The 21,775-nt window shown below is 39.7% G+C and overlaps 3 protein-coding genes across 3 annotated transcripts; 2 read left to right on the top strand and 1 right to left on the bottom strand.

The window, feature by feature from the left end:
• Positions 1 to 603: 603 nt before the first annotated feature.
• On the top strand, positions 604 to 10,997 carry LOC311262713 (E3 ubiquitin-protein ligase AMFR-like). Its single transcript, XM_084362341.1, has 14 exons — positions 604 to 764; positions 1,335 to 1,644; positions 1,735 to 1,827; positions 1,981 to 2,145; positions 4,326 to 4,478; positions 5,476 to 5,516; positions 6,656 to 6,788; positions 6,892 to 7,025; positions 7,107 to 7,217; positions 7,587 to 7,783; positions 7,892 to 7,995; positions 8,176 to 8,310; positions 8,535 to 8,725; positions 8,941 to 10,997. The coding sequence occupies exons 2-14, from the start codon at positions 1,390 to 1,392 to the stop codon at positions 9,095 to 9,097; spliced, it is 1,869 nt and encodes a 622-aa protein (XP_084218467.1). The 5' UTR covers positions 604 to 764; positions 1,335 to 1,389; the 3' UTR covers positions 9,098 to 10,997.
• Positions 10,998 to 11,419: 422 nt separating this feature from the next.
• gnpnat1 (glucosamine-phosphate N-acetyltransferase 1) lies at positions 11,420 to 15,175 on the top strand. Its single transcript, XM_084358857.1, has 6 exons — positions 11,420 to 11,599; positions 12,555 to 12,718; positions 12,847 to 12,909; positions 13,085 to 13,212; positions 13,792 to 13,853; positions 14,013 to 15,175. Exons 2-6 carry the CDS (start codon positions 12,565 to 12,567, stop codon positions 14,158 to 14,160), a joined length of 555 nt encoding a protein of 184 aa, XP_084214983.1. The 5' UTR covers positions 11,420 to 11,599; positions 12,555 to 12,564; the 3' UTR covers positions 14,161 to 15,175.
• A 590-nt stretch (positions 15,176 to 15,765) lies between these two features.
• Positions 15,766 to 21,550, bottom strand: styx (serine/threonine/tyrosine interacting protein). The gene is made up of 11 exons (XM_084358868.1): positions 21,454 to 21,550; positions 21,014 to 21,046; positions 19,282 to 19,335; positions 19,102 to 19,199; positions 18,939 to 18,999; positions 18,789 to 18,825; positions 18,668 to 18,707; positions 18,463 to 18,513; positions 17,798 to 17,870; positions 16,889 to 16,982; positions 15,766 to 16,337 (listed from the first exon to the last, which is right to left on the bottom strand). Exons 1-11 carry the CDS (start codon positions 21,511 to 21,513, stop codon positions 16,264 to 16,266), a joined length of 675 nt encoding a protein of 224 aa, XP_084214994.1. The 5' UTR covers positions 21,514 to 21,550; the 3' UTR covers positions 15,766 to 16,263.
• Between the last annotated feature and the right edge of the window lie 225 nt (positions 21,551 to 21,775).

The following is a 21,775-nucleotide window of genomic DNA, read 5'->3' as shown; positions in this document are numbered from 1 at the left end:
CTGAGGTCACATGTATTTCCTTCCCTGTTCATATGAGGATTCTGATAATTGAGAGGAGTCAAATATGAAAACAGACATCTGTAATAAACTCTCAACATTAGGGGGAAAGGGTGGTATGGAAAAATATATATATACAGTGTGGCAACAGCACAGCATTCAATTCAAATTACAGTGTTTATTTTGAGAAATAAGGGAGGTGATAATGACTACACCGAGAAATGGACACTGTAATCTTAACAGCAGACTTATATTATAGTGAAGCGCCTACAATTCTTTGTGAACAATGTCTGGTGCCAGAAACTGTGTACGGGAATTTACAAGAATCAAACTGACAAACAACAAAAAACGTGCATTGTTTTTGGAGCATATATATATAGGTGAAATGTTTCTTTTTCAATTGTGAAAACGAATAAACAAAGAGGAGACAAGAGATAAAAATGCCTTTTTTTAAATACTTTCAAATCCCCAGCTTTACAGGTCAGACATATGACATGATGAATGTGGCTCTTTAAATAAAGAAGTTGGCCTGCTGCAGCGTTAACTACCTCCAGGTGGTGGCAGTGATGCAACACTAAGGATGCAAGCTGACGTAAAACCTCACAAGCGAAGAAGAAGAAGCCTCCCGTCAGCCAGCTGCCTGCTCCGTGAAATAAACATGACGCTGTTGTCAACTACGATGTTCTCAGTACAGCTGCACTAAACGTACAACACTGAATACAACGAGGGACGTTGGATATTGTGTTTGACAACATTTTTGGCAAACTGTAAGTGACAAATTAAAACGAGCTTCATGTCTGGTGCTTGCTTATAGTGGCTAGCTGCGTAGCTAATATTAGCTAACAAGTAAGCTAGTATTAGGTAACGTTAGCCAGGTAAATAGCTAACTGTTCATATCAGGGGCGTGAACTCATTACATTGAATGGGTATGAATGATAGCCAATGTTGGTCGCAGGTCCACGGTTTTCACTTTTTTGGCTGATTTTATCTATAAGGTGCTCTTCACCAAAGGCAGTTCAATTCGCGAGTGAGTTATTTTGAAGCTTTATCAGCGAACCAGAAGTTAGCTTTGCTTGAGAACCGAAAATGGTTTTGCTAACATCCGGTTAGTAAGTCTCCCAACTTCTTGGAAACTGATAGAAAAATCTTGCCTTCGTGTTTCAGCTACTAATGTAAAAATCATTGCAAAATCACACGTATCATTAAGACGCTTCTATGCAATCGCTTTTGTAGCTAACTAAGGGTGTACACAGCTTATGTTTACACCTAACCTCAGTTTAGCAAAAAAAAAAATCTGGCCAATGCTAACGTCAGCTGCTGTACTTCTGCCCTCTCAGGTTGTCAAGTCAAACACCATTTTAACAAGTTGAGGCGAGGACACCAAACGCCGCAATGCCTCTGATGTTTTTGGAGAGGTTTCCATGGCCCAGCCTGCAGACCTACACAGCACTGAGTGTGGCTTTGCTTGCTGGCAGCATCTTCAGTGCCTACACCACTGTGACTGACCCGGGGTTTGGGGCCCTGGAAGCTGATGAAACACCAGCTCCCTCTGAAGTGGATCTTGAACACCTAGACAATGACATTAGTAACACAGAATTGGCAACCACTGTCCTGTGGTACCTTGTCACAGACAGTCTCTTTGTTTGGGTGAGTGAAGTGTAGGACTTTGCATTGGTTGATAAGATGATGCTGTTGTTACAAAGACTAATTGTCCCTGTTTTCTCTGTGCCTCCTCAGGTCTTAGTTAACACATTCTGCTGCTCTTTGATGTTAATTGCTAAAATGATTCAGTATGTGGTGTTTGGCCCACTCAGAGTCAGTGAGAAGCAGGTGAGTCTCTGTCTTTAACAGTGTTAAATTGATGAATACAGCTACTTTCATATTTATCTCATTGCAAACAGGTCCCAATAGTCTATGCAGCTTTACATGTGTGCAGACTTGTCATAATGAAAGCATTTAATTCGGTCTGTGTTCATTCTTCAGCACCTGAAAGACAAGTTCTGGAACTTCATCTTCTACAAGTTCATATTCATCTTTGGCGTATTGAACGTGCAGACAGTGGAGGAGGTGGTGATGTGGTGTTTGTGGTTCTCTGCCCTGGTCTTTCTCCATCTCATGGTGCAGCTCTGCAAAGACCGATTTGAATATGTAAGTATCATAAAATAAAACAATATATTTTCTTCTTCGTAGTTCCCCAAAGCATTGTTTTACCTTGTATGGTTTTAGGGCAGGACAGTAAACCACATTTATTGTGTTATTGTAATTCCGTTATTGTTCCAGAAGGGTCATTTGTGACTAGTCAGTAGTAACATATATCCAATAAGCCGACACCTGATATTTTTAGGTGAGCCACTAAAAATAGTCTCTTTTTTTTCATAGTTAGATAATTTTTTTAAAACCCTTTAAGCCTGCCCTTTCTGCCTCAAAAACAGAAAAACGTCTCTGAAGTAGATTTCTCAAAGGACAATGTCTAAAGGACATTATTGACATGGGTACCTGTAAATGATAAGCTCTTTGAGCTCTAATTTGTTAGGACAGAAGACAAAGTATAACTTCAAAAATGTAAGTTAGAAACAGTATTTAAATGCTCTTTTAATATTATTCTTGCGTAGATGCAGGACTTGGAAATTGTCATTATGGCTTTAGTAAGTACTTTATAGTATTTTATGCAAATAACACAAATTAAAAACTAAAGTGTAGATTTCCAACATGTTTTTCTTAGCTGTGAGATATTATATGGTATAATAGGACCTATAGGGATATACTAGACCGACATTTTTGTGGTTGCCTTGTTTTTTTCACAAGGACTTTGAGTAAGTACTAGCCAAAAGCCTGGCATTTGATAACACCTGATTAATACACTTTTAACCTTTTTAAACAGTGTTTTTTTAAAAGGTGGTGTGAGTGTTTTCCTTGAGTCTGAGAGTGACTGTACTTCTTTCAGCTTTGGATCTATTAATAGTTCCTTGAGCTGGCTCATAAGGCAACTGATACAGTTTCAGCCACTACATTGACATGTCCCTGTAGCAGATTCTGTTCTGCTTGTTGGGGGTAAACACAATATCAAATTTAATCAACTCCCTGCAAGCAATGAAATTTAAAATGGAAATTAAGCTGGTATTTTGCTAGGGATGCAATGCTGATTGGCGTATTGTACCAGACGATCACTACCCGCAACGCTTTTAAAATGTACCCGTGTGTATGTGCACATCTACGTGTGTGTGTGTGTGTGTGTGTGTGTGTGTCTGAGAGTGATTGTGAATGTTCTGTACCATATATGCTTGTGTGTTTGTTTGTGTAACTGTCTGCTAGTCGTGGTCTCTCAGCTTTGTCTATAGATCTGCATTTATGCATGTTCTTTGTAGGTTGAAGTCTGTCAGTTGTGTTCGCCCAGCTGCCTTCCTTCCTGTCTCCCCATTTCTGTGGAATGTAGCTTTGAGGTTAAGATCACACATGTAGGTTAAACTGCTTAAAGTGAAAGGTCTATGATGTAAGTGCGCTTGTTGTTGGGGCACTAAAGTTTTACAGAGTTAATTAAATATATTCATTCAGCTCAGCTGTGTTAGATGACGTTGTGGTCAGGTGTCAGTTTACAGTCTGACAGTCCTGTTTTGCCAGTACAGCATGTTTTGGCGGTATGTGAGGAGTTAATTAATTTGAAATGGGTTGTGTAAGATTTGGAACGGAAGAGTTAACTTTTTCCACTTGGTTACAACAGTGGAAATGCCTTTTGAGAATGATATGGAGCCAGATACTAACACATGTCGTGCATTTGTGTCTGTAAGCTGGTATACAAAAAGCCTTATTTTTGAATTTCTCTCTTTTCTATTAGGAATATATCCCCCTTTTTAACTGTATCGTTTTTATATTTCATTAGCTGTCTGCTATCAACAGCTGCATGTTTCATGAACACCTACATGCAGATTTCTTATTGCTTGATTTGTTTTATTCTTTAAATGCCACAGTAATCTGTACTATGTGATGGTGCATATTAAAGAGGCTTTGTGGAACAAACAGCATGTGTTGTAGTGGAAGCCTGTCGTTAATTTATGTTAGACTCTAAACTAACGTTGGCTACTGTTGCTCTCTGTTAGCAGAGTGCAGAGAGGCACTGAGGTGGGGCATTCAAGAATGTGCATAAAGTCACATCATTTGGACTGTTGCAGAAAATCTAGCCTGAAAATGTCTTGTTATGCTGTACAGGCCCGCATGAACACTTCCCAAACCAGTGCAAGCAAAACATCCCCAAAACCTTTAGGACATAGCGAAAGGGAAAAAACTTCGAGAGAGGCACAATCCACTTATAATCTACATTTTCTTCCCTACAGCTGTCTTTCTCGCCTTCGACTCCCATGAACAGCCATGTGCGAGTGCTTTGTCTGCTGGTGTCGCTGCTGCTGGACTGCTGTGGCCTGGCTGTGGTCTGCGGTCTGCTGGGAGCTTCCCATGGCATGCACACCCTCTCCTTTATGGCAGCAGAGGTGAGTACCATTTTGACCAAGATTAGCACAGACTATTATGGACTGTTTATGTTTTTCAAATTTCTGGTTAAGCCCATATATTTTTTTAAGGATCGAGGGCTTTATTCAACATGCTTATTCTTCAATATGGCTCACTGAATCAGTAATGTTTCTGAGATTCTGTTTGTCTGTTTTTCTCAATGAAAAAACATTCTTGGCATATTATTTGAGCAGGAAACCAAAATATTTTTAAAGCAAATTAAATAGTCTTCAATTTCAGCTGGTTAAATGGTAAGATGGCAAAATAAAGATGGGGACATGTGGAATTTATTAAAGCCTGCAGCAGGAAATGTCCTCCAGCGCATTAAATTGTTTTCGAACAGTGATCATACTTTGCTAAATCACTACTGTCTTTTCTTAGGCTTAGCCACACTGTGGTTATGGAAACAGGAAAAACAATTTTAAGACAATCTGGATATATGTAGCAGGAAAAGCTAGCTGTAATTATTTAAGTCAATAATTTGCATTTCGTTTAGGACTGCCAGTTTCAGGGCCTCAGTATTGTGCATGCAGGCTGTCAAACATGGCTTACTGGCAGTGAAATTAGCCCCAGTGTTTTCAGTTACAACTGTGCTTTTGGGAAAACGCTCATTATTATTTAAGCTGTTTCCATAAGGTGATATGTTTTTATAGCTAGGTTTAGTCTCCTAAACATACAAATTATGACTGTGCAATTGAAAGCGTTGACTTTTCTCATTTCCTTCCGATAGTTAAAGTCAACAAATGTGTCAAGTCATATTTTGGATTTTGTCAAACTTTTGTCTTCTTTTTCTAATTTGTTTGTTTTTGCTGTTTGCTGTTCCATTAGGCTCTGATGTTATCATTTACTCCTTATTTTACATTTTACATTTTTATTCTATTGTTTCTATTGTTTTGTTACTGTAATATTTGAGAAATTGCAAACACAAACGTTTCCATTGGGATTAATACATTTCATTGTTGTCTTCACCATCCTCAGTGTCTGCTGGTGACTGTACGCACCGGACATGTCATCATGCGGTAAGTCCCTTCTTAAAGCCTCCTCACACATGCATGCACGCGCACACTCCGCAGCAGAAGGGATGACATAGCTTGATCAGATTTAGAATCAGGAGCTAATGTTAGCGACACCATTTGTTTGCCTCCGGTTCCATTACAGCCGTGTGAAAGGCTGCATTGTCCCAGAGAGGGTGGTTAGGATTATACAAGCAGCAGAAACGACTCTAATCAGCCGCAGTGCTTGTAGATACAGTATCTTTAGTCTTACATTAAAACTTGTAAACTGATAGCAGGTACAGTGCAGTGGCTTGGTAGGTAGCACAATGATGATTAATTAACCTCTACTTAAACAAAAAAGAATTATTGATTTTATGTTGTCTTGGTTTGTGTTTAACATGTGTTACTACACATAATGGATTAGGAGTTCAGCAGCGTTGGAGACTATTGTTCGTTCATATGCCAATATTACCTGTTAGTTTCCCATAATGCTACACCATCTTTGTTTCATGCATGATATTTGTCTAAATGGCCAATCCACAATCCAAGATAAAGGCCGCATCATCCACCTAGCAAGGAGTCATAGCATATGAGTGGTTAGGAAACATCTTAGAGCAACTCTGAGATGAAACTTTTATGTTATTAAGGAAGCGTGGTTGACTCCATTGCTAGGTGTGACACTTAAAAGTTGTGATTGCTTGATTAGAAAAATAAATAAAATGCACCGTTAGTGATGACAGGCAGGACTGCAAACATTATCCCTGCATGGTCTATACTGTAGTGTTTCATTATCTCACTGGCTGTGTTTCCATAAAGCATATTGATGTGCATTTGGAAGAATATCGCTTTAGAAACTTTATGGAAATGGCAAATAAAAAAAAAAATCCTCCTATTCGCAAAAAAATTTGTATGCTTGCTTGAGGTGGTTTTTGTCTTTTGCGAATCAGAGTTAATGCACAAAATGTTTGATTGAATAAACTTGAACATTCAACTCACACGACTGATCAGCTGTTTCCGCTATCTGCGAAAACATGTCTGTAAGCAGCATTATTCTAAGAATTTTCTCAGAATCTCATCATTAGGAGCAACTCTTAGTACTAGGAAGCTTTATGAGTCCTGCCCCTGTGCTTCATGGCCTGAAAGAGCTGTGCATGTCCACTCAGATACTCCATTCATCTGTGGGATCTGAAGCATCCAGGGACCTGGGAGGGTAAGGGAACGTATGTCTACTACACAGACTTCATCATGGAGCTGGCTATGCTCTTTCTGGACCTCATGCACCATATACACATGCTGGTAAGAGACAGAGAGAACAAGTGTTCACAGTGTGATTTTCTGAGGATTTAGTCAATCAGCTCCGCTAATCTTCAATCCTTTCTTTCCATATGTCTCTCATTAGCTCTTTGGTAACATCTGGCTGTCTATGGCAAGTTTGGTTATCTTCATGCAGCTGCGGTACCTCTTCCATGAGGTCCAGCGCCGCGTGCGCCGTCACAAGAACTACCTCCGTGTCATCAACAACATGGAGGCCAGGTGATTATATATTTACCTCATGATTTTGTGGTTCTTGGGTTTTTTAATGGAATTATTTTTAATCTGATATTATTTTTGCAGATTTGCTGTTGCCACTGCAGAGGAGCTGGCAGCTAATGATGACGATTGTGCCATCTGCTGGGATGCCATGTTGACAGCACGCAAACTACCCTGTGGACATCTCTTCCACAAGTAAAGTGCTTTTTCAATCAGCAGCAGTTGCTTGTATACATAATGGAGTCTGTGCAGGGAGTGGTTTCTAGTGCCATTGACCTGTGTTTCCCTTTACTTAAAGATAGCTGAAGCAGAGACAGCAGGAAAAGCAGGCAACAAGTTATACTTGCCTTGAATGCAGTATCTTTACTTTGTCTAGTATCCAAAATCTTGCAATCTTACAAGTTCCATATACTTTTGTTGTAAAGATGAATTATGATTTTCTTTGTTTTGATATGTATCTGCTGTCCTTCAGCTGAGTTATAGCATTTTGGTGAAGACTCCAACTGATGTTCACTTACACAAGACAAGAGAGAAAGTCCATAATAATCTTATGTGTGTTTCTAGCTCTTGCTTGCGCTCGTGGCTCGAGCAGGATACCTCGTGTCCTACTTGTCGGACATCCCTGAACATTAATGGGGACGGGGGCCAGGCCAGAAGCCAGCAGCAGGGTGGCGGTATAGAAGACAACATTGGGCCAGTAGGGGCCGCTGCAGAAGCCAGACCACATATCAACCAACACAATCACTTCTTCCACTTTGATGGTACGTCTGTCAGACACAAATCCAAGGATGAATTGGGTTGTGGAGTTACTGAATATCAGATAGGCTGTGTGTGACAATGAATTATAGAATCTGTATATTGTTTTACAGGATCTCGCATTGCCAGCTGGCTGCCCAGTTTCTCTGTGGAAGTAATGCACACCACCAATATCTTGGGCATCGCTCAGGCCAACAACTCTCAGCTCATGGCCATGGTGCGTTCAGGTTCACAGTCTGATATTTCCTGTTGATTTTATGAAAGATGATACATGGATAGAAATTTGATGCCAGGTGTTTTTGCGGACAGTTTTTTGATACTTGCTTTGCATAAAGTCAGTACTGCCATCATTTTGTCACTCACTTCACCTCTTCTTGACGTACCTGCTGGTAATCAGGCCCATCAGATCCAGGAGATGTTCCCTCAGGTGCCCTCTTACCTGGTTATGCAGGACCTGCAGTTGACTCGCTCTGTGGAGGTCACTACTGACAACATCCTGGAGGGACGCATCCAGGTACCTTTCCCAACGCAGGTCAGTCAGTCATTTGGGGTTTAAATGATAATAGCAGTGTCACTTTTCATTATTTCATTGATGCCACACAACCTTATTTTGATAACACAACACTCTCCTGATTTCTACAACAACTCTCAGTCCCTCCTGGCTCCCTTTCTCATGTTGATCATATTCATGTAGTTTTCTCGTTTGCCAGAATGCAACAATCAGTCTCAGTATTTTTTTCTGTGCTCTTTCCTCAGGCCATAGAGCGTGGCCCTACACAGGGGAGCCCTGGATCAGAAGAGGATGAAGGAGCCAGTGGATCAGCTGATCAGGGCCTCAGTGAGTCAGACAACATGGAGGTGAGAGGAGGACGTTTTTCCAAGTCAGCGGAGGAGAGGCAGAAGATGTTGAAGCAGAGGAAAGAAGAGCTGCTCCAGCAGGCACGCAGGTTTGTACTCAGCTGGTTTAAGTTTTCTACTGAATAGGAAGTAGTGCTCAGCTTTGTTTTATATTCAGAAGACGTTCAATTCAAAAACAAAATCTTTTTATTTCTGTTTTTGAAAACAATTTTTACAAATTGTGTTTGACCTGTGTCAGTCTGTGAACAGAGGCCCAGTTGTATAGTACTGCAAAGTAGTAACATGGTTCAATAATTCCCTGTAGGAGGTACCTGAACAAGAGTCCAGAGGACCAGGATGAGGATTTGCCTGGACTGGAGGAGGACATTGCTCCAGATTTGAATTTGACTGTGCTGAGACGTAGAACCATGGCGGCAGCTGCAGAGAGACGCATGCAAAATCAGCAAGACCCTGCACCCTGAATCAAAGATTGGCTTCAGCAGAACAGTCTACGACATCATCATCCCAACAGGCACAGACAGAGCTATTTCGACCTCCCACCCACCATTTAGTGTACAGTCAATGGTCATCACCAATTAAATATTTAAAAAGCAAAGCAAACATGGCCTTTGGACTGTTTTGGGCCGCCTAAGTAAGGTGGGACTATTGTGAATTGTCACTGATCGCAGAATATTCTGAGCATATTATAAATTGACGGGTGCAAGAAATGCAAGGTTGCATCGCCCTTTATTCATGTGCCACACATCGCAACCACCAGCTCAAGTGGGGAGTCAGTATCTGCTGTGATTGGGACTGGTTGTCAAAAAAATGAGCATGCTTTGCATTCAGAAGAGTCTTTTATGAGAGGGGTTTGAAGGTGTTATTACTAGATAAAGCTGTTTGGGTCCTTGTTTGTCTTCGTTTTATCTGACTTTTTTTTTTTTTCATTTGTGTTGCTCATGGCAGAGAGCTATATATTCTGGATGAAGAAACTCATCTGATGTATTTGTGTGTTATTCTTTTATGAGTTTCAACTGTGAATTTAGTGTAGGCAAATTAACAACACAATTTTATTTCTTACCTTTGAGTAAGAGAATGTCACTTTAGTATTGGTCAGCCTTTCTGTCAAATATGAATGTTTCTATCAAAAATAATGCTGCAAACAAAGTGTTTTTGACCCACATGGGTTCTGTATCTAGTGTGAAATATCACCCATTGCAACTATTTGCATTTTGTTATTTAACAAGGGGGGTGGGCCTGTAAATCTTTGTTTTCTATTACTGTTCCCTTGGAATACAAAAGACGACAAAGGGTGTATTACATTTTGTACAAGTACAATGAGTGTCATCCTCTTAGTCTTTCTTAAATTAACCTCTGTTCACGAGCAGTTCTCCCTGAGTAAGAAAATGTTATTTTGCAGTTTAATAATGGAGTCCATGGCCATCTGTGTCCATCATGTTGGATTTTTACGATATGTAGATGTTAAGTCTTCGACAGCTGGACTTGCTAAACAGTCTTTTGAAGATGCTTTGTGACAACATTTTTAAGACCTAACAATAAATCCACTTGCCTTTGACTTGACACTTCTAGATATTCTATGATTGAAATGACAAAGACTCGTTATGAAAAAGTCTTAAGGGTGCTTTATTTGTGCGCCCTTTGTCCACTCACATTGAGGAGCGCTAATTAAGAATCATACCAGCGAGGAACATAATCATCCTCTGCTCAAAGATCTTTTTTCCAATAATGTGCAACAGTGTACAACATTTTTGGTCAAATTTCAGTAAATCTGAAGCTAATTGAAAACATATCGATGGACACAAACATGGAGACTGTAGAGACTGAGCATGGAGACTGAAGTGTTGGATTTCTTGTGATTACACTGCAAGGACAGTTTGAGGTGAGATATGCATGAATATAGACAAGTGCTTTTGTTTCCTTCCACTTTATCCCAAAGAGCAGCCCACAAACTTCCATGTCAAGCTGAAGTGTTGTAATCTTTATTGTGTGTTTATTTTATTGCTCAAACTCTGTTTGGGGAGTATTGTAAAAGGATACGATATAGGATTTAGATTTCAATTAGTCAAATATGACAAAAAAAAAGAAATTGGACATTTTTGTTTTCATTTTCCATGAGGTTATTTAACAATTCTTAATATCCATGGTCTATTTTCCTATTCATGGGTTATCTTTCATAACCATTACTTATTTAATCAGAACTGAAATACTTTTTGAACTGAGCTTTCCTGTATTTTTGTGCCTAAATCAAGAATGGTTCAGTTATGGATAATTTCTGTAAATCTAGTTTTTGTAAAATATGTTAATACAAAAGACTCAATAAACAGAGCTTCTACAGCTTTTTAACAAAATACAGTTATTTAATCTGTCTCCTTGAGTCGTGACTTGGCTTTGTTGATGTAACGCCCCTTTGTCTCTATTGTCAAAACACTGCTGCAGACATGCTTTATTACTTTATTAAGATTCACCATCGAAAATGCAACAGCGATAGTGAACCCTGCCCAATCTTTAGTGGACTGTATCCAGTACAATGGACCTTTGAGTTTATTAGTCCAATTAGTGTGTGTGTGTGTGTGTGTGTGTGTGTGTGTGTGTAGTGGACTGATCCAGAAAGAAAAACTGTGTATTTAGCATTTGACAGGTCAAACAAACATTTCACGCTCTGGAGTCAAACATCACTGTGGATGTAATATGAAATAGCTTGTAGTTTAATCAGACCTGGATGTGTGTTTGATCGATTGACGTCATTGGGGTGCGCCTCTTTACCTCCTAGCGTCCCTGCCACGTCATACAGAAGAGCTCCTGCCAAGCGGAAACAGCGGCTGAAAACACCCACGCTATTCAACTTAATGATGTAGCCCAACCTCATACAGGACTAGCAGAACTTCCCAGTCGTCGTTTTACATCAACCTACTGTGGGAATTTAACCGGACCTTCTCTTCTTGTGTGTGTTTTTTTTCATACTGGTAAGTACATAAGCTAGGTGGCTAACTGCTAACATGCGATCCCCGAAGAGGTAATGTTGACGCTAGCGTTTAATGTGAAGTGTGTGAAGTTACAGCTCTGCCAGCGTCAGAGCTAGCTATTTGACAGGACACACCAGAAAAGTAAAACGCTTTATACGTGACATTATACCTTGTTACTTTATTATATAGCTATATGACAGTAATTAAACTAGTTATTTGTTGCTAACGTTACGTTAGCTCGCCAAAAACACTGGAAAACAAACTTAATTCAAGAATGTTTTTCTTTCTTTCTTTCTTTCTTTCTTTCTTTCTTTCTTTCTGTACATGAGGAGTTTGGTCAAATATAACACAGGCTAAGTCTTGATACTTAATAAGCCCATTATTACAGTGTTACTTATGTGGTATGCTGATTGGGAAATGATGACATGTGTAATTGTGTTTTGCTGCCATGGTAACCATAATTACGACTAGTCTAGTTCAAGCATCATTAATTTGATTAAAATGATCGAGAATCAGTAATCCTCCCCCCCAGCAGCACTGCTAGTGTTACCTGTTGGCCTTGCTACCTGAATGGGGCCTGCCTCACTTTACATATCCTGGACTATATCCTGGAAAAATGAATGATTGGTGTCACCTCATAGTGTGTCTTTGTAAGGGGATGGGCATTGTACTTTATAGAAAGGTGTGCTCGTGTATATGCCAGCTGGCTTGTCAACCACTGAAGCATGGCAGTAAAGTAATGACAGCTCTTCACCAAGTGAAACTGTATTTGTCAGGTCAAAGTTCTGTTTGACTTCGATCGAACACACGTCCACGCCAACTTATTGTGCTGATACAGTGTCTAAAATGGATTAGAAAAAGTGTGTTGTAATTTCAATATCTTTGCGCACACAATTATGGGTGTGTATGTGTCTGTGGACTTACCAGAGAGAGTGTATGTGTGTGTGTTTTTCAGAGACTGTGGAATGCTGCTGGACGAGACTCCGCTGTTTGAGCCCTCCCTGCTTCAGGAGCTAGACTGGAGCGGCAACACCGTCTCCTTTTCACCCCCCATCTCCGTGTCCAACCCTGGAGAAGGCCTGGTGCTCAGGCCGCTCTGTATGGCAGACTTTAACAGGGGTCAGTCGGAGAGTGATCGGACAACATTTTCCATGCCAGTTAATGTATTCTCAAGAGATTATGAATTCGGTGACCAGTTTTCATAAGAACATGTTCACCGACTGTTGTTGTGTTGTTTTGTGTTTCAGGATTCTTCAAGGTTTTATCTCAACTTACTCAGACAGGCGATGTCACACCAGAGCAGTTCACGAGTAAGTGATGCTCAGCATAATACTACTTTTATATAAGACAAACTCGAGACTCTATACATCAGAACACACATCTGAGAAAGTACTCTCGTCTCTGAAAGCATACTTTAAATACAAACCAATGTAATAATATATCAATGAAAAAAAACAAAAACATATGTTGCCTGTTGGCTTCCAGAAAAGTTTGAGCATATGAAGAAGACCGGAGACTACTATGTCGTCGTGGTGGAGGACACAAATCTGGGACAGATTGTTGCCACGGCCACATTGATTACAGAACACAAATTCATCCACTCATGTGCAAAGGTAAATTACATCCCGACTAGGAATTTATAGCAATGTATTGCTGCCACACCAGATAAACAAATTCAAAACAAGATGTTTTCACCTTATTATGATCTACAAATGTATCACATCATAACTACAAACTATTCTTCTTATAACAATACACTAATTATCTTGGTATAACCTGAAACTTTTCATGTCATAGCTTGATAATAATAATAATGTGAAAATATCTTGTTATAGCATAAGTTATTGTGTTATAATGTCAAAAGTTTCATGCGATAACACTATAATATCCATTTTTCTTTGTCTGGTGAGGCAGTAATACACATTATACATATTTAAGAATGGGTATATGGGTGTATTTCCTCTATATGTCCCCTAAAGACCAATCCCATAAAAAGGTTACTTATTAATGTAGTGATTATTAGAAGGTTGATAATTATTAACATAGTTCACCATCATAAACCAAAAACAAGTGACATGTATATCATAAATACAGATCCATATTAACTTAGCATATTAAACAAACATATTTATTGATCTCGAACGTGACTGAAAGAATATGACTGAAATGAAGAGTCTTTATTCTGTTTGCAGAGAGGCCGGGTGGAGGAGGTAGTAGTAAGCGACGTGTGCAGAGGGAAGCAGCTGGGCAAACTGTAAGTAGACCTGTGTGAACCTTGCACAAAGACATGTTGTTTAGGCTGGTTTTATATATTCATGTATTTATGACACAAATACCCACAGAAATGGAAATTATTCATAAAAAATAAGTCTTACCCCCCCCCCCCCCCCTCTTTTTTTGCTCTCCCTTACAGGTTAGTTTCAGCGCTCACTCTTCTCAGCAAAAAACTGAATTGCTATAAAATCACACTGGAATGTGCACCTAAAAATGTGGCTTTCTACCAAAAGTTTGGCTACGCCGCCTCAGATGAGACTTACATGCAGTGTCGGTTTTCCGACTGAGGACAGCAGCTTTAAACCTCCCTCTGGCGGCATGGACCACACCTTTATTCACCCACTGACATCAAAACTTATCACTGACAACGTGTCTTAACAACTGTGTCCGTGGTTGTGGCACAGTGGAGTCATTCTTGAACGCCTCATGCTAACACAGGGGTAAACATAAACATATGTTGAAGCCCTCCGCTGTAGTCCAACATCATCCTCCGTCCCTTTGGTAACCATGGCTACCTCACCAGGGCGGAGCCCTGTCATCGTCTTCCCCCACCATCTGAAGAATGTCAGTTACTGTAAATGTAATGTCTTAATGTGTTACATCCTTAATTATACATCCTGAAGTAATCTGCTGTGTATCCGCAGAGAAAACACAAATTGTATCATCAGCAGTTAGCACAGGTAGTTGCTTGGGAAATCAAGATGGTACAAAATTAAGTTATATATCAGATAATAATTAAATTATGTTTGACAGGTGACAACTTCCTATATTCACTACAAAACCAGGTATGGTTGAAGGAATTACATTATATCATGATTCTACGTTAGTCTCACAGATCTGTGTCGCATTGATCATCAAGTCACCAAAGAAAATCAACTTTGTTTCTTTAAATGTGATCAGAAACTTAACGTCTCTTTAGGTTTTACTTGGGTTGAATTTTTCTCATGTCCTTTATGGTACAAAGTGCTCTCTATCCCAGCATGCTTTCCTTTGACAGTAGTGTTGCTGGAAACTACAGGATAATGAAGGTTCAAAGATCTGCATTGCTTATCAAGTCAAGACTGTTAAATTGCAGAATATTTCTAGTGAACAAAAAGTTTTGTATTTGGTCGATATTTGAAATCTGATCACGGCTGTGAGAATGATTGAAAGATTTTGTGATGGGAAATGGATAAGAATGACTTTTGTAAATGACCTCTTATTTAAGATTTATAATTATGCTGTTAGTCGGGAGAACAGGGGAACATATTTAATGTAATTTATTTTCCAAATATGTAATAGTCACATAAACTATTCTATGACCTACTGTGTTTTCTTGCTTATATTTCTACTTTTAAAGAAAGAAATCAGGGAAATTTGTACTGCAAAGCTCAAAATCTCTTGTATTTGTTGAAGCTTTGTTGTACAAATTGGAAGCTATGGGATGGACACGTCTACTGGTCTGTTATAGCATTTTCTTTCGATACACTGATGGGTAGAGGCTGCAATGCAAGGTGCCTTCCTGCTCATCAAGAGCGACACAGCGCTTCCTAACCGCAACAATATTTCCATAGCCATGTTGTCAGCTGTCACTGCAGATTTGCTTAAAAATTAATCCTTATATATTTCAGCCTTCTGGCCGGACTCTCTGTCCCCAAAGCTCACCATATAATGTGTCGGGACAGTGAACTAATGGCTGTTTTTATTGTTTGTGACATACACAGCATGGTGTCCACAATGGTTTGTTTAAAATAACAAAAACAAATTTAGCCTTACTTTTTCAATGTGTGACTGTAAACTATGCATTTAAATAATCAGACTATATTGTATTTATATACCATATACTAGAAACAAGAATACAAAGCTTTGATACACAGTATTACATCATGACATGAAGACACAGCTCAAATATACTCAGTCAGACTTGTTTTTATTAAGCAGTGAGTTGTTATTATTCCATTCCTTACTATCCCACATTAAGCCTGATATTAGTCCATGATCCTATTACTCCCAAAATAAAGGCATTAGCTATTCCTCTTCACATGTCCTCCACTGGGCGACGTCCTGGCTACTTTCCCTTTTGCCGACTGCCCCGTTCTGGTCGTCTACACAAATTCAAGTATCGAAAGTGCATTATTGCAATACTGTCCCGCTGCAAATGCAAAATGCTTTAAATACTATAAAACTGCAAAAAATCTCCCATCAGTGCATACAGCTCAAGAAAAAAAAGGAGTTATCAAATTTGCCCGATCCCCGTCAGTACTCCGTGTCTCAGACACGAGTGGTCCCGTTCCCGCCCTCGTCCCTTCCCCTTAGAAAAAGTTCAAATATTTACATTTTTAATCCCATTAAAAATGTAAAAAAAAATATAATTGAGTGCACTGTGCCACATGGCTAAATATCAGCAAAGCTCATCCGTTCTGTGCTGCTGTGACCTGCATTGCTCCAAAATCCTCATCCTCCTCCAGGCTGCGTTTACGGCTTCCTGTTAAAGAAATGTGGAAACAAGAATAACTGATCATACGGCATACATCAACACAAACAAGTTCCTGCTTCATGACCCAGTGTGTTGAGTACAGAAGTTAGATAACCGTAAACCCCGTGGATAAAAGAAACCCTGAATATTTCATAATCTGTGCTGGGTGAAGTCACAAGGGAAAGAGACATATAGCTTAAAGGAAGCCAGTTCTCGAGGGCAAGAAGTGTTTGTAAGTTTCTGTTGTGTCTTTTAATTAGAAACATTCATGACATTGAGAAAGGATGTTATGAAATCAACCACGATGGAGCTGGCTCTCATTTGCTGGAGACACTGAGACTCGAAGGCAAACTATCAGCATTATGAATATGTGCAACCCCACCGTGCTCCCTGCCTAAACAACATGGCACAGTTCTTAATGCTTTTCTGGAATAAGTTGTGGCCGACAATGCAGTCTACCTTTATTCCCACTGAGCCACAACGTCAACCTTTTTTTCCTCTAATGCTGCTCCAGTGACAGAGACACTGAGGAGACTGGTGTGGGTGAATTAAGTACAAACCTGGCATCCCAGCTTGTATGGAGAAGGACCTGCCCAACTGCATCGGTGACATCATTTTGATGGTCAATTTGGCTAGGTAGATCGCTTCATATTCCTAGGAAACAAACACTCATTATTATAATAGACGACTTTAGTAGCTAACGTCTGTGTGAGTAATGTACAGTCATGGTGTGCTCATCCCTGAACTGTGTTGTTGTTACTACAACAGCAGAAACAAAACAAATATGCCAAATGTCATAGCTAATAGCAGAACATCTGTTATATTTCATTAGGATGTAAGTATACCACTGATGCATTCATGTACCACCAGCTTTAAAATGACACATTTATATAACATCAAATATAAACGATGTGCCTTCACATGTCGCACACCGTCATGATTTATACTACTCAAAAATAAATGACTCATCTTAATGTTGCTCATCAGCAGGATGTCAGAATAATAAGTAGCTTGCTAAATGAGGCTAACAAAGGCTGGTTAAAAGACTGCAGACACGCATATGCATATTGAGATATGAAAATAATTTTTGCAGAGTCACACCAGAAGTGGATCACTCACAATGACGACACATACTGCAAGATAACATGTCGTGTGGACGAGCTTGTTGCAGGACAACCGTGCTTATTATGTGCTACGATACTGCTCAAGTCCATATTTCATATTGCTTCCCTTGTGAAGGGGAATGAAAGGATTAGAGCTCTAGATGCTGAATCATTTCACTGCAGTCATTAATACAGCCGCCCTAGCCTATAAAAGGAGCCAAGGAGCTAGAGGCAGTTTTATCTCCTGTTGATAAAGAAGTCAGTAGTGCATGTATTTATAGTAATAAGGAATGAGTTGTACATGTTCGCTCTTTGATTGAACTGTCATGTTGATTAATCAGAATTGGTCTTGAAGTGAGGACTTACCTGTAGCTGATGCACAAAACCCACATTGGGGTTGATGCAGAACCTCCTCTCCTGAACGTGGCTGAATGCATCCCTGCAAAATGAACAGTATGTATGAATAAAAAAAAGTGTGGCTCTATTTGTTTAAAGTTTGTATGTTTCTTTATAATACTTGCACAGTATCATACAATTTATTTTATGTTTGTTTTATACTTGAAGTAGACACAAATAAAACTCAGGATGTTTGTGAGTTAGGGCTGCAACTACTGATTATTTTCATTCCCGATTAATCTTCGTGAAAAATGTGAGTCACAATTTTCCAGTTACGTCTTCAAATTGTTTTTGTTGTTTAAAAACATTGAATCATTACATTTAGGAAGCTAGAACCAAACAAAGGCCGACATATTTCCTTGAAGAATTACTGAAATGATTAACTGATTATCAAAATAGTTGGCAATTACTTGTATTTTGATGGAATACTTGATTAAGGGACTAATCGTTGCAGCTCTAAGGTGAAGCCTGGTGTACACGGTTATCACACAGTGGTAAAAGAAAAATGGACTGTGCATCTAAAACCATTCATTCTTTGCAAAAACATACATTTATTACAAAAAGCTAGGAGTTTTATTCTAATAGGGTAAAATACAAAGTTATTATTTGATGTGAAGGATAAAAAAAACACTCACCTGTACTTCATCCCAAATGTTTCCATAAGGTATGCAATCACTAAGGCAGCACTGAAAGAAGAAGTGAAGGAGACATATTTACAGCTGTAATTTGAAGCTCTGCTGCTCTGGTCTCAGAATTTACTTGAAGAGATAATAACATATAATATCTTAGGCTATTTAGAAAACTCTAGCTGTTAAATGTAATGGAGAATTCAAACCTCACCTTCTTGATATCCCTGCATTACCATGAACCAGTACCTTTCCTAAAAGAAAGACCAAAGATTGTTGATAAAAGACTTTTTTCTACTTGAGTCTGAAAAAGTTTCAACTGTGTGCGTCCTTACCTCCTGTTGCTAAGCAGCCATCAATAAATTCTTTAGTCTGTTAGGAGGAAATTATTTGCAGTATATCAGACGTAATGTAAATGTCACATACTACTACAGGCAATGAGAGGCTTGTTAAGAAGGAGGTGAAAAGCAAACTTTGGGACTTACTGTAGGGAAAAATCTTATTATATTTTCCACTGGATTGTCAGCAATATCTAATACAAGGTATCTGCAAAGATACAACATTTAGTTCATGGGTTAGCAAGAAGGCACTCAGTTGACTTCAAACATTCAAGTCTTTAGTGCACACTTACATTGAGCTCTTACTTACCTAAATGAATGAGGGAAATTAGGTTTGATAAAATTGGCTTCAATGTCTTGGCGGACACACACAATATGCGTTATGCCCTGTCTCTCAAGAATTGGCAGCTGGACAGAGAAACAGAAGAAATATGAGCTATAAAAATATGAGCTGACAATGTCTCCAATGGTTAAATTCTGTGAAATGTACCTTGCTTTTCATTGCAGCAGAGAAGGGACCTAAAAACAGTCCCGGTAATATCTCCTGGAAATAAAGATAGAGCCGGGCGTCAGTAACAACACAGGCAGTAACATTACTTGATGTTCAAAGGGACAAATACAGGTTCATTCAGTCAGGGAGCCTCTTCACGAGCTTGATATCTTTACTAGTAAATGTGCATTATAACATTACAATTAGCAGCCGATAGTATGATGATGATTTAGCAGAATATTATGATGATCAATGTCCACGAAATGATGTCATTATCATGATATGAGACTATTCTCCGTCTTAGATTTTGGAGATCTTTATGATATTGTGACACCTGGTGATAATATTACTCCTGTGGTGATTTGGGGTTGCATTTCTTTTAGAACGTCTGTTTTCTGTTGTAAGACAACTGAACAAGTAAGAAATGTGTTCGTGGCTGTAGAGAGAGATTGGCTATACTGACAATTAAAAGTGACGCCAGAGAAGGTAAGGAGCAATGAAAGGTTGTCATATTCAAGTACAGCCAAGCAAAAGCATCTTTACTTGAGCTTAATGAGCTGCAAATGTGTATTTACGTCACTATGTAATTTTCAGGCCTTATCACCACCAGCTCTACTCAGAATTAGGGCTGTCTCAACTAGGGGTTGACCAATATGCCTTTTTCATGGCCGATACAGATACCGATTATTAGACATCAAGGAAACTAAACACCAATATTTGGGACTGATGTTAATTTTCAGTAAAAATGAAACTCTTCATGTCAAAACTACCAACAACCAGTGATGAAATAAACTAAATATGTGCATGCATGTATACTGTTAATCTGGAACCGTATGTTGTTAAAGCACGGGCAGATGCGTTCTCTGCTCATATGCATAACTCGAACAAGTTATTTTTGCAAACCTAACAACTCCCACATGAGGACAGCCCTGACCGGCGGAGAGATGCCATGATAAGCGACGTCAAGCTGACAGGATGTTTTGAGAAACAAAACAAAAACAAAAGCAGTTTTACGTCATGTACGTGGAAAGGAATCCGAATAATTGACTGAATCACGTAAACCTGTTTTTTTCCATCATCGCATCACTAAAGTGCATGAAAACATCAGATTATTATCATAACCTGATTATTCCCAGTTGTGGGATTTTTGTGGTCATGTAAACATGCTCATTGTTGTGGATGGGACATTGTGTGAGAGGATGTTGCATCAGAGAAAAGTAAGACATAATAATTAAGGTAGTTGTTTTATCGGAAATCTCAGAAAATGCTGAATATCGGCCCTGATAATCACCCAGGACATATAATCGGTCCGCCCCTGGTACCAACAGGAACTTAATACGTAAGCGGGGATATTTTCAATACATTACACTAATAGAATAATTTAACTCATGTGTAATATCATGTGTTTGATGCAATCATCTGTGCTCCTCTGCTACATTCATATGAAGCAAAACTCCACCTTCAGTAACACATTATTATGCCTTAATCCTTAATGTGAGGAGCAGAAAAATAAAGCAGCATGACATGACAATAGGTCGTAGGCAGGCATTGAAATATGGCCTCCCACTGACAGACTGACTCATATTGTGACATTCAATATACCAGAACACAAACCCTGAGGTTTACTGTGTCCTGAGCCACTCCCAACTACAGAAACAGGAATAAGAGACAGTCTGCTGTCCGCACTACACTCCCAGCTGCAGACTCTTTTTTTTTTTTTTTTTTTACATACCTGCATTTCTCGTCTCATTGGATAAGCCCAGTCCTGTAAAAGAGGGTTTAAAGGCGAGGTTAGCAGCAGAGGGACGCTGGTGTGTGTTCGTGTGACAGCTGAAGCTAACTTGAAGGTATTCCCAGTTACTTTAGAGCACATACGTGGCTAATGTTTGGAGACTTGGCTACTCGTGTGAACAAGTAAACGCTACGTAGCCATGAAAGAAATACGGACACAGACTCATCCAAAGACTGTTGTTTTTTTTTTTTTCAAACACATCTGCATTTAACGTCGTACGACCAGAAACACACGTACTTCTCCGCTGAGCGTTTTACTGTAGCTGCCAGACAATGAAGGCGAGGAGAGGTTAGCTCAGATTAGCCGGACATACACCACCACCACCAGCAGCAGCAGCAAGATAGATATGTCGGCTAGCGCAGGCTGCTGTGCAAACTCACCAGAAGGTCCTCCTTGGTGTCGGGCAGAGACGGGAACTGGAGTTTGTTGTCCTCGTCCATTCTGCTGTGAGTTCGGGCGCCGGCGGCCCGGCTGTGCGCGCGGTGTCGATGTTTCCTCGCGGCGGGGTTAGCTGGACAATCGGTGCAGTTTGTTGTGAGGCTCCACATGCATGTCCGCCATGCTGTCCCCTGACAGATGTGTCACGTGACCGCACGGCAGATGGCAAACAGACTCGTGGAGAGAGAGAGAGAGAGAGAGAGAGAGAGAGAGAGAGAGCGAAAATGAGAGCGAGGGCGACCTCTGGTGGTGGGTTCACGAAGC

This window comes from Pagrus pagrus (assembly GCF_965226575.1).
Source record: "Pagrus pagrus genome assembly, chromosome: 1".
Classification (NCBI taxonomy): Eukaryota; Metazoa; Chordata; class Actinopteri; order Spariformes; family Sparidae; genus Pagrus; species Pagrus pagrus.
The sequence above is the reverse complement of the archived record's forward strand: the minus strand, read 5'-3'. Positions and strand labels throughout refer to the sequence as shown.

Coding starts and splice junctions, on each gene's coding strand:
- gnpnat1 (XM_084358857.1), top strand. CDS start 12,565: ATGCTGCTGGACGAGACTCCGCTGTTTGAGCCCTCCCTGCTTCAGGAG. Junction 12,910..13,084: donor CACACCAGAGCAGTTCACGA/GTAAGTGATGCT, acceptor GTTGGCTTCCAG/AAAAGTTTGAGCATATGAAG. Junction 13,213..13,791: donor TCATCCACTCATGTGCAAAG/GTAAATTACATC, acceptor TTCTGTTTGCAG/AGAGGCCGGGTGGAGGAGGT.
- LOC311262713 (XM_084362341.1), top strand. CDS start 1,390: ATGCCTCTGATGTTTTTGGAGAGGTTTCCATGGCCCAGCCTGCAGACC. Junction 1,645..1,734: donor CAGACAGTCTCTTTGTTTGG/GTGAGTGAAGTG, acceptor GTGCCTCCTCAG/GTCTTAGTTAACACATTCTG. Junction 2,146..4,325: donor GCAAAGACCGATTTGAATAT/GTAAGTATCATA, acceptor TCTTCCCTACAG/CTGTCTTTCTCGCCTTCGAC.
- styx (XM_084358868.1), bottom strand. CDS start 21,513: ATGGACGAGGACAACAAACTCCAGTTCCCGTCTCTGCCCGACACCAAG. Junction 18,826..18,938: donor TAATAAGATTTTTCCCTACA/GTAAGTCCCAAA, acceptor TCCTCCTAACAG/ACTAAAGAATTTATTGATGG. Junction 16,338..16,888: donor CATACAAGCTGGGATGCCAG/GTTTGTACTTAA, acceptor TTTCTTTAACAG/GAAGCCGTAAACGCAGCCTG.